General features: G+C 46.2%; 1 protein-coding gene across 1 annotated transcript in view; it reads right to left on the reverse strand.

Moving 5' to 3' along the window:
• FREM2 (FRAS1 related extracellular matrix 2) overlaps positions 1–12015 on the reverse strand; it is a 334592-nt gene that overhangs the window by 182267 nt on the left and 140310 nt on the right. Inside the window, exons 5-6 of the mRNA XM_059684337.1 lie at positions 4453–4578; positions 3120–3371 (exon numbers count right to left, since the gene is read on the reverse strand). Of these exons, the coding sequence (XP_059540320.1) occupies positions 3120–3371; positions 4453–4578 (378 nt within the window). The remainder of the gene's footprint in view (positions 1–3119; positions 3372–4452; positions 4579–12015) is intronic.

Below are 12015 nucleotides of genomic sequence, written 5' to 3' on the forward strand. Positions count from 1 at the left end.
AATAAAGTAATTGTTAATTCTATTTTAAACTTTAAAAATTATACCAATCCATACTTTCTTTCAACATTAATAGAAATAGAGGGAGAGGGAAAGGGGGGCTCCACAATCAATTGCCCCACAGAGGGGGGCCCAGGCCAGCCAAGTGATTGCACACCGTTCCTGTCACACGTAGATGGAGGCAACTGGTGGTGGGGTAGGGGGGACAGCACTGCACAGATGGCAAGCAGTGGCAGCAGCGGGGCCAGCTGCTGCCAGCCAGGGAAAAGAAAGCCCCAATAGGCCCTGATTGCTGGCTCGGCCTAGGAACCCTACCTGAGGGGTCTCAGATTGTGAGAGGTTGCAGGCCAGGCTGAGGGACACCCCCCCCCCCCACCACCATGCACGAATTTTATGCACTGGGCCTCTAGTACAATATAATTGTTTATTAAACTAAAAACTAAAGAAACATTTAAAAATATTAGAATAGCTTATACATGTAGGATATTATCTAAGTTTAAGGTAAAAACATCCTGAGTTTCAGATTAAAGTCTTTGGACTCTTATCCAGCTTTTCCTGAACCAAAAGACTCATCATACCAATTTCTTCCTCTTTCATCTACCATGAGGAAAAAAAAATCAGGAGGGAAAAGGAAAATATTCAAGTACTGGAAGTCTTATCTCTTAGTTTATTGCTCTCATTTTTCTCACTAAATTAGTCACTGTCTTTCTTCTTGTTCTCTCTTTCCTCAAAAGAAAGAACAAATGATTCTTGAACAGGGAACATTAGACTCTTTTGTTCCTTTTTCTATTCAGAAGGAAGGATTACCTTGTAAAAACGTATTTCCCTCAGGAAGAGTAGTCTAGGATACCCTTTCCTCTTGGAGGGGGCGCACAGAGATGCCTGTAGAACTTAATTTTCCACATATGTATACCTTTCTAGTTATTCATTTAACAGCTTTGTCTGGTTGGTTTCTTTGAAAAGTGAGTTTGAACACTGATTAATGTTATAAAACATAACCTTTAAAAGCAGCACAAAACAAACAAAAAAAGGAGATTAAACTTATTAAAATAGCTTAAATTCTTCACCATAACATTTTAAAAGTTTAATCAACTAATGGTAGGCGCCAAGGTAAACGAAACTTCACAGAGGGAAAAACCATACGGGTGTAATTCCTGCCCTTTAAAAATATTAGATTGAGGACATCAGGAATGGTGGCATGAGAGAGCACCTTATCTTCTCTCCCTGAAATTTCAACAAGTTAACCAACTATAACTTAACAAAGAAATTGTTGCTCAACACAGTTACACACTTGAGAGACCCTTGCATTGAAAGATTTAAAGGTGGATAACCAGGGATAAATGGGGAGACAAAAGGGAGGAAAGTGCAAACAGCCCACAGATTCAGCCCTGCAGCTGAGAGCTCATGACTCGGCTGGGATAGGGGAGAAAATCAGCAGTAGCAGGCACTTCCTTCAGCTAGAAGTAACAGAGAGATTACAGGGGCCAGCACATCAGGACAAGTGCAGCAGGGTCATGCTCCCAACCACTGTCAGGCTTGCAGTGGTGTTTCAGACAAAGAAATGGAACCACAGAGCTCTGCCACTGCTTGGACTCCAAAAACTCACCTCCCATTGCCCTTGTAATCAGGTCCAGGAGTATATTAACTATAAACCAAGAGATGTTTCCCTCTGTGATTGATCCCCAGGAGGGGCCCTTGAAGTGGGACCCCACAGAGGCCTTGGTGGTCAAGTATGGGAGATCACAGAGGTAAACAATCTTGCAATTCTGAACTATCTACTGCCAAATGGTAGAAAGACCTATTCAGAGAAAGCTACATGCCTAGCCAAAGGAGAATAGCATCCTATCTAATAAAAGAGAAATATGGTACTTAGCTTTACGTCCGCTACCCTTCCCATTCGCTAATCAGGGCGATATGCAAATTAACTGTCAGCCAAGATGGCGGCCGGCAGCCAGGCAGCTTGAAGCTAACAAGAGGCTTGCTTGCTTCAGTGACGGAGGACTCCAACGTTCCCCTCCTGCCTTGCTGGCCTTTGAGCTTGCAGTTTGAAACATTGATACAAATATAGAAGCTAAACAAAACCCCAGAAACCTGCTTTCAGCCAGCCGGGATTTCAGAGCTGGAGTTGAAACAGTGTTTCGATTAGAGAACCCAAACAAACCAGATACCTGCTTTCAGCAGCAGAGGCTTCAGAGCTGGAGCCAGAGCTAAAGCTGGCCCAGAATAAAAAAAAAAGAAAAAAAGGAGCGGTTGGGAGCTTCAGTCACCTGCCAGCCTGAAAACAACCCTCAGCCCCTCACCCAGACAGTCCAGGCACCCCAGTGGGGACCCCCACCCTGATCCAGGACACCCTTCAGGGCAAACCAGCAGGCCCCCACCCATGCACCAGGCATCTATCCTATATAGTAAAAGGGTAATATGCCTCCCGGCACCGGGATCAGCGTGACAGGGGGCAGCACCCAAACCCCCTGATCGCCCTGCGGCTCTGTGTGTGACAGGGGGCGGTGCCCCAACTCCCCTATCAGCCCTACTTTGTGAGTGACAGGGGGGAGCTCCTCAACCCCTGATTGGCCCTGCTCTGTGCGTGACAGAGGGGAGCTCCCCAACCCCCTGATGCGCCCTGCTCTGTTTGTGACAGGGGGCAGCGCCCCAACCCCCTGATTGGCCCTGCTCTGTGCGCAACAGGGTACGGAGCCCCAACCCCCCTGAGTTTGTATATGCTTCAAATAAACTTCCAAATTTTTATTTAAAATCTTTTAGTCCACGAATTTTATTCTTCAAATTTCATAGCACAAGAACCCACTGGAAGAGACAGGAGATTTGACTTTGGGTGATGGGCACACAGTGCAATATATAGATCTTGTAACAGAAACCCACACCTGAAACATATATTTATGTCAACCAGTGTCTGCCCAATAAATGTAATAAAAATATTAAATTAACGAAGACAAATTGTATGATACAGCCAACTTGAAACTTAATCATACCATAAAATCAAGCGTAAAATTAACGTGCATGTGGTATTTTTTACACTGTCATTTTTTTATTTTTTGTCTAGAAATCTGTGCTTAATGTTCATCTGGCTGGAAAGAAGAATACTTTTCAGGTGTATTAGTACTTACCATCATTTTTGTCAGGGATGATTGTAACCCAAGCCCCTTGGAATTCTGATCCAATTCTACCACCCATAGGCATGCTCAGAAGGACATGGAATGTCTCTTCCTCTTCATACAAGGAGTCATCAATCACAACAATCCGACACATTTTCTCATGCTCATGTTTGTCAAAGCGGATGACACTCGTATGGTCCTCAGGCCTGGATATGTAATCAGAATAGGACAGCACTGATGTCGGCACAGTTCCGCTTGCTGTTCCTTGAGGCAGAGAAAATACAAAAAATGTTTTATGTAGAACATATCACAAGGATATTTCAAAAAATAATTTTCACACGCAGCATTTCAATGGTCAATTAATATCTATTAACACCCCTAGAAAGTGCAATAGCACTTCTATACTGTTCTAGTATCACACATTAACTTCACAATGGTATCAAACATATGACAAATATTAAGTTTCAAATGTTTTCTCTATTTTCTGCCAGTGGTCTATTAGAACAACACAATATTACAAAATAATAGCTCCTATTGCGTACTGTGTGCAGATAAAGTACCAAGTGTTTTACGGGCATTGCCTCATTGATCCTCTCAACCATTCTATTCTATTGGGTTTTATGCATTTGGTGATCTAGGCTTATAGGTTAAACTATATAACCCAGAGCTGAAGGCTGATCCTGAAGGCAATAATTTTAATCACTATTCTCTACTACCTGTCAATGCATATACATTAATAGAAATTTTAAAGATCAGCTCAGATATCCACAGCATATATTACTTTTTCTTTTGCATCCTTAGAAAGTCTACTTATTTTCCAGAATATTAATAAATATTAAGTTATATTATGAATATGTTAATGAATATTATGTATTAATGTTAATTATATAAAATCACCTTTCAGAGGATACTTATCCATGAGAAAAAATAATATTCTGAAATTTGATTGCAATGAGTTTCAAACTAGTATGAAATTAATTTTCTTTCATACTACATACTAGTGATTTCTTTGCCTCTTTTTGTTTTGTTTTCTCTTTTAATAATTACTACCGTCTACTTCAGCAGCCTTGAGGGCAAGAATGAAGGACCTTCAATTTCTTATAACCCACAAAGCATTGAACAGTAGAGTAAGCAAACCAAGTGAAAAAAAATATTTTTGTGTAAGAGGCAGCAGAGTCCTTCCAGATCCTCTTAGAGGACAATGGTGAAGAAAGATTTCTGGATAACTGCTTTTTCCCCCTATGGAAATTGTAATTATAAAATATGCTTCTCATGGCATGATGTTATGTTGCCAACATGTTAAAGATGCTTATTTTTATCTTTGGGGGGGGGTGTTTCCAACTACCTTGTTGTGTATAACAGATCACTATCAACTCCTGGCTCACATCTCCACTTCTCCTGATGGGAATGAATAGTTCACCAACATCTTCCTCAATGGAGTATTCAGACTGGGGAATAAATACAGTTGGTTCTAAGGAGAAAACACAATCACAGTTATTGTTTCTCATCGCTGAAACAATTCTATGCAAATTGAAATTTCTCTAATGATTGATTTCCCCCATTGGCTATTCTTTTAGAATAATACAGTGTGAGGAGAAGGAAGAAGCAGAGGGGACAAGTTGTTATACAGCGTGCAGGCCTTGGACTAGTGAATTCTTAACCTAGAAATAAAAGCCAACACTGCCTTTATCTTTATTTTTCCTCAATTAATAAATGCTGTTGACATGCTTCCTTTGAAATCCAACTTTGTTCTTTTGACACTAATCAATACCTTTCAATTAAGTAGTCAAATTTTAGAGTTGGAAGAGACCTACGATGGTATTTTTGCTCACCTCTTACTTTATAGATGAGGAAGCTCAGACTCATAGAGTTGAACTTATTTGTCAAGGAATCTTACTGGTAAGACAAGATTAAAACTGAAATCTTACTAAGTCTACTATATCTGTTCTTCTAACCCCAAATGTGTTCCTTTTAAATAGTTAAAAAATAATAATCCACGGTTCAACACTTGGTTTCTTTATTTGTTTGTTGTTTTTAAAATAGTAGTTCCACCAATCAGAAAGAATATATATATACCCCTATTTTCATAGCAGCATTATTTTCAATAGCTAAGATCTGGAAACAGCCAAAGTGTCCATCAGTAGATGAGTGGATAAAAAAGCTGTGGGACATTTACAGAATGCAATACTATGTAGCTGTAAAAAAAGGATCTCTTACCCTTTGAGACAGCATGGATGGACCTAGAGATTATTATGCTAAGCAAAATAAACCAGGTGGAGAAAGAGAAGTATCATATGATATCACTTATATGTGGAATCTAATGAACAAATAAACTGATAAGCAAAATAGGTCCAGAGACATAGAAGCATGGATCAGGCTGACAGATCTCAGAGGGAAGGGGGGAAGAGGGTGGAAAAAGATTAACCAAAGAACTTATATGCATATATGACTAGCCCATGGGCACACACAATAGTGAAATGAAGGCTGGTGTGGGTGGGAGCTAGGTGGATGGGGGGATAAGGGGTGAAAATAGGGTACATTTGTAATACTCCCAACAATAAAAATAAATTAAAAAATAAAGACAATGAAGTTTGCCTCAAAAAAACTATAGCATTTCCTTTAGAATTCATTAATGTATTCATCAGGCATAAGAAATAAGTTTGTGGTTTATTTCTTCCCCTGAAGAAATAACAATAATAAATAGTATACAACATTATATTTATACTAGTGACTTGGTGCATGGATTTGTGCACATTGAAAGGAAATTAATTAGAAGGTGGCCAGTGGGGCGGGACTGGGTGAGATGGGCCGGACACACCCTGGAGCCAACCTCCTGCAGTCCCTCCCTGGTCAGGTGCACCTGGGGTGTCTGTGGAGTGAGCAGGGTCCCTCTGGCAGGAGGGGTCCTTCAGCCTGGCCTGCAGGGATTGAGTTGAAACTGGCTCTCCGATATCCCCTGAGGGGGTCCCAGAGTACGAGAGAGCACTCTGCAAAGTTGCTGTGTTGAGTGTCTGCTCCCAGTGTGCATCATACCTACCAGCCAGTCAGCTGGTTGGCCGGTCACTTAGTTTTTTATATGTATAGACTAGAGGTCTGGTGCACGAAATTCGTGCACTGGGGGGGGTGTGTCCCGCAGCCCAGCCTGCACCCTCTCCAATCTGGAACCCCTCGGGGGATGTCTGACTGCCGGTTTAGGCCCTGTGGGATCGGGCCTAAACCGGCAGTCAGACATCCCTCTCACAATCCGGGACTGCTGGCTCCCAACCGCTTGCCTGCCTGCCTACCTGATTGCCCCTAACCACTTCTGCCTGCCAGGCTGATCACCCCCTAACCACTCCCCTGCCAGCCTGATCGATGCCTAACTGCTCCCCTGATGGCCTGATCACCCCAACTGCCCTCCCCTGTCAGCCCAATCACCTCCAACTGCCCTCCTCTGCCACCCTGGTTCCCCCCAACTGCCCTCCCCTGACAGCCTGGTCACCCCTAACTACCCTCCCCTGCCGGCCATCTTGTGGCTGTGGGCGCCACCATCTTTGAGGGCTTGGCAGTCAATTAGCATATTCCCTCCTTATTGGCTGTGGGCACCGGCATCTTTGTGATGGCATGAGGGTCAATTAGCATATTCCCTCTTTATTAGATAGGATAATAAGATTCAATAATTCATTTTAAGGTAAATGAAAGGTTACCTATATAATAAAAAAATGGCATAAATTATTCAAAAAAACACTGTTCCATATAAAAGTACATTTAGTTCAACAACACAATTTGTTCAATAGTTTGACATGCTAACCCCCAAACAGATTATGTTGGTATTTGCCAGGGAGTCTGTTTCACTGAAAGTCTCATATCTACACAGAAAATGATTTGTGTTTTATTTTTTATAAAGTAAGCCACACTGCTTCTGATATTACAAAAAAGAACACTGGAATTATGAACACAGGCCCTCGGGGTCCATGTTCCATCCTTCTCCACCCTGCCTTGTGCCCCTGGAACTGACTAATGTGAACCACATCAAAGTTTCCTTTGTGCTCTGGCTTTTGGTTTGGTCAGTCAAAGGGGAACACAGCAGGACTCAGAGGACTGTGCAAGAGCAAAGAGAGGTTGCCATTCATTCTTCTGGTTATCCTCAGGATTCCTCTGTGGGAAGTTACCAGTGGGGTGATCAGGGGCAGTGCAGGCCTGGTCACTGGCTGGCCCCACCCCTCAACACCACCTGCTTGCTGGCCGGCCCCGCCCCCTACTGCTTCCCACTCGCCGGCTGACCCCATCCCCCGCTGCCACTGATGGAGTGGTAGGAGCAAACTGGAAGACAATAGATGTTGACATTACTTTCAAGTTTTGCTTTAAATGGGAACAAAGTGGTATCTAGAGAAATATGTTTTCTTATTTATTTTCAAGATGAGTTTTAGTAAGGGTAAAAATTATTCCTACCATTATGAAGTAGGATTTTAGCAAATATAAAATTTCAACGTAGAAATTGTCATAAAACTTCAGTAAAAAAATTATACAAAGTGCCAAGAAATATTCAAATCAAGTATGCAATGAATCTCCATGACTTACAGAAATTAACTCTGGTATTACCTTGGGGTTGGCAGTTCTCAGGTTACTGTATGACATTAGTATGAAATATTACATAAAGTTTCATTTCTTTATTAAACTTTCTGGTGGACTGAATGTTTGTATCCCTCAAAATTCATATGTTGAAGTTCAAACCTCTAACATGGTGGTATTTGGAGGTGGGGTCTTTGGGAAATAATTAGGTTTAGATGAGGTCAAAATGATTGGTAGGGGAGGGTGGGGGTAAGGGGAGAGATCAACGAAAGGACTTGTATACATGCATATAAGCCTAACCAATGGACACAGACAACAGGGGGGTGAGGGGCAATGGGGCGATAAGGACACATATGTACTACCTTAATCAATAAAGAAAAAAAAATAGAAAGTTTTTTTTAAAATGATAGGGCCCTCATGATGAGATTAATGTACTTTAAAAGGAGGAAGAGTGAGTTCTTTCTTTCTCCAAGCACACACACTATAAAAAGGCTATGTGAGCATATAGCAAGAAGATGGCTGACTACAAGCCGGGAAGAAGCCTCTCATTAATAACTTGGTCATGGACTTCCAGCATCCAGAATTGTGAGAAGTAAATGTCTGTCTCAGTTTGTGGTATTTTGCTCTAGCAGTCCCAGCTGACAGAGACAGAATTGATCATATATAATATTTATTCTATATTGCTAATCTATAGTGGCCATATTTTTTTTTCAAATTAGTAACTCAGAAAAGTCCCATGTATGGGATTTTAGTATAATACCTTGAATACCTGAATGTTGGTTTCTCCTACATTATGGCTCATGCAAGTTTAATTAAACCAGCCAGGACTTCTTGTTAGTATCAATGGGTTTAAATTATAAATAAGGAAGAAATCTGGGTGTCTAGAGCTTGCTGTTAGTTCTGGAATCTACTCCTCTACTTGGTCTAATAGAGGGTAAATAGGTCTAGCAGCAAATTTAGGTCTTCTGTGGACTAATTTCTGGCAGAAATGTGTGGTCTATGGGAGAAAAACTAGAAAAGGAGAGATGAAGAAAGACTTTCCTGGTAGACTTTATAATTAACATTATTTTTCAACCCCACTTTATATATATACTAGGGGCCCGGTGCACAAAATTCGTGCACTGGGTGTGTGTGTGGGGGGGGGGGGAGTGTCCCTCAGCCCAGCCTGCCCCCTCTCACATACTGGAAGCCCTCAGGCGTTGACCCCCATCACCCTCCAATCGCAGGATCGGCCCCTTGCCCAGGCCTGACGCCTCTGGCCTAGGTGTCCGGCCCGGGCAGCGGGGACCCGCAGCTGCAGCGGCCCCGCGATCGTGGGCTTCGCTTTAGGCCCAGGCAAGGGACCCCTAGCTCCCGGGACTGCCAGCTTCGACCGTGTCCAGCTCCCATCGCTGGCTCCACCCCTACTTCCTGCTATCACTGGCCAGGGCAGCAAAGGCGCCTGATTCTCCGATCATGGCTGGGGGGCAGGGCAAAGGCGGCCCCAGGGCTGCCTTTGCCCTGCCCCCCAGCTCTTAGCTCCCCCCTGGGTTTCCAATCACTGTCAGTGGCAGGGGGCTTCTTCCTGCTTTCCCTTTCGCCTCCCTGCATTGTGCCTACATATGCAAATTAACCGCCATCTTGTTGGCAGTTAACTGCCAATCTTAGTTGGCAGTTAACTGCCAATCTTAGTTGGCAGTTAACTGCCAATCATAGTTGGCAGTTAACTGCCAATTTTAGTTGGCAGTTAATTTGCATATAGCCCTGATTAGCCAATGAAAAGGGTAGCTCGTACGCCAATTACCATTTTTCTCTTTTATTAGTGTTGATTAGAGGCCTGGTGCATGCATTCGGGCACATTGAAAGAAAATTAATTAGAAGGCGGCCGCTGGCTGGGTGGGACTGGGCGAGATGGGCCAGACATGACCTAGAGCCAACCTCCCGTGGTCCCTCCCCGGCCACCTGCACGTGGAGTGGTGCCAGTATGACCTTCCCCCAGGGGTCCAGGAGTGTGAGAGGGCACTCTGCAAAGTTGTTGTTGCTCGACAGCTCCTGTGTTGAATGTCTGCCCCCTGGTGGTCAGTGTGAGTCATACATACTGCTGATTGGCCAGTCAGCCGGTCAATTAGACTTTTATATATATAACTAGAGGCCCGGTGCACAAAAACTTGTGCACTCGGGGGAGAGTGGGGCCCCTCAGCCCGGCCTGTGCCCTCTCGCAGTCTGAGACCCCTCGGGAGATAACGACCTGCTGGCTTAGGCCTGCTCCCGGGTGGCAGAGGGCAGGCCCAATCCCTAGGTGCAGCCTCTGGTAGGGCTCAGAGCAGGGCCGATTGGGGAGTTGGGGCGCCGTCCCCTGTCATGCACAGAGCAGGGCGGATCGGGAGGTTGCGATGCCACCCTCAGTCATGCTCAGGGTAAGGCTGATTGGGGGGTTAGGGTGCCGTCCCCTGTCACAATCAAGGCAGGGTCAATGGGGAGGTTGTGGCACCACCCCCTGTCATGCACAGAGCAGGGCGAATCAGGGGGTTGGGGCGCTGCCCCCGTCACTCACAGCGCAGGGCCCATCAGGGGGGTTGGGGCTTCGTACCCTGTCACGCACAGAGCAGGGCCGATCAGGGGTTGAGGAGCTCCCCCTGTCACTAACAGAGTAGGGCCGATAGGGGAGTTGGGGCACCGCCCCGTCACACACAGAGCAGGGTGGATAGGGAGGTTGTGGCCCTGCCCCCTGTCACACACAGAGCCGCAGGGCGATCAGGGGGTTTGGGCACTGACCCCTGTCATGCTGATCCCCGTGCCAGGAGTCCTCGTGGCTCCGCTGATCCCGGTGCTGGGAGGTATATTACCCGTTTACTATATAGGATAGAGGCCTGGTGCATGGGTGGGGGCTGGCTGGTTTGCCCTGAAGCGTGTCCTGGGGGTCTCACTTGGGTGCCTGGCCAGCCTGGGTGAGGGGCTAATGGCAGTTTGCAGCTGGTCACACCCCCTTCAGGGTGGGGGTCCCCACTGGGGTGCTTGGCCAGTCTGGGTGAGGGGCTGAGGGCTTTTTCAGGCTGGTGGGTGACTGAACCTCCCAACTGCTCCTTTTTTTCTTTTTTTAAATTCTGGGCCAGCTTTAGCTCTGAGGCTTGGCTCCAGCTCTTAGGCCTTGGCTGCTGAAAGCAGGTATCTAGTTTGTTTGGGTTCTATAATCGAAACACTGTTTCAACTCCAGCTCTGAGATCCCAGCTAGCTGAAAGCAGGTTTCTGGAGTTTGTTTAGCTTCTATATTTGTTACAATGTTTCAGACTGCAGGCTCAGAGGCTGGCAGTGGCAGGCCGGGAACATTGGCTTCCTCTGTCACTGAAGCAAGCAAGCCTCATGTTCGCTTCAAGCTGCCTGGCTGCCGGCCGCTATCTTGGCTGGCAGTTAATTTGCATATCGCCCTGATTAGCCCATGGGAAGGGTAGTGGAGGTATGGCTAATTACCATGTTTCTGTTTTATTAGATAGGACTAGAGGCCCGGTGAACGAAATTCATGCACTGGGGGATGGGGTTTCCTCAGCCAAGCCTGCCCCTCAGTCCGTGAGCCCTCAGTGGATGTCCTACTGATGGCCACATCTCGCAGCAGAGGCTCGGTGCAGGCGTCCCGTGTGTGTGTTTGTGTGTGTGTGTGTGCTGGGGCCTGCCCCCAGCCGTGCCACATAGGCTCCAAGCAGTTGAAGTGTGTGTGTGTCCACTGGTGGTCTGCTCCCAGCCACATTGGAAGCTCAGAGTAGGCTGTGTGTGTGTGTCCGCTGGGGGCCTGCCGCCAGCCACACCCTGGAAGCTTGGAGGAGGTGCCTCTCTCTGTTGATTTCTCAGGTTCCTGGCCTCCACTGCATGTTGTACTCTCCCTTGAGCTGTGGTCAGGATGGGATGCCCTTTCCTGCTGTGGGATCGTCAGGGCGACCCAGGGACAGGTGCACAGGGGGGCTGGCTACAGGTGACCCTATCCTGCTGTGGGACTGCATCAACAATCCCATGGGCAGGCAGGTGCACATGGGGCTGGCTGCAGGCTGCCCTATCCTGCTCTGTGATCGCTGCGGCAATCCCATGGGCAGGCGCACATGGAGGCCGGCTGCAGGCCCCCCTTTCCTGCTGTGGGATCTCCAGTTGCTCATCCCTGGCAGGGGCGGCCAGGGAAGTGGCGGGCGCCCACCTCTTCCCTGCCCCCCTCAGCTTCTCCGATCACCGGCAGGGGGCCGGGCAAAGGCAGCTGGTTCTCTGATCCAGGGCCAGGGGCAGTGCCTCCTGGCTCTTGCCTGCCGCCTATGTTTCCAATCACCATCCTTCCCCTATGGCATCCCATCATTGCACCTATGTATGCAAATTAACTGCCATATTTGTTGGTGGTTAA

The sequence above is a fragment of the Myotis daubentonii genome, chromosome 2 (assembly GCF_963259705.1).
Source record: "Myotis daubentonii chromosome 2, mMyoDau2.1, whole genome shotgun sequence".
Classification (NCBI taxonomy): domain Eukaryota; kingdom Metazoa; phylum Chordata; class Mammalia; order Chiroptera; family Vespertilionidae; genus Myotis; species Myotis daubentonii.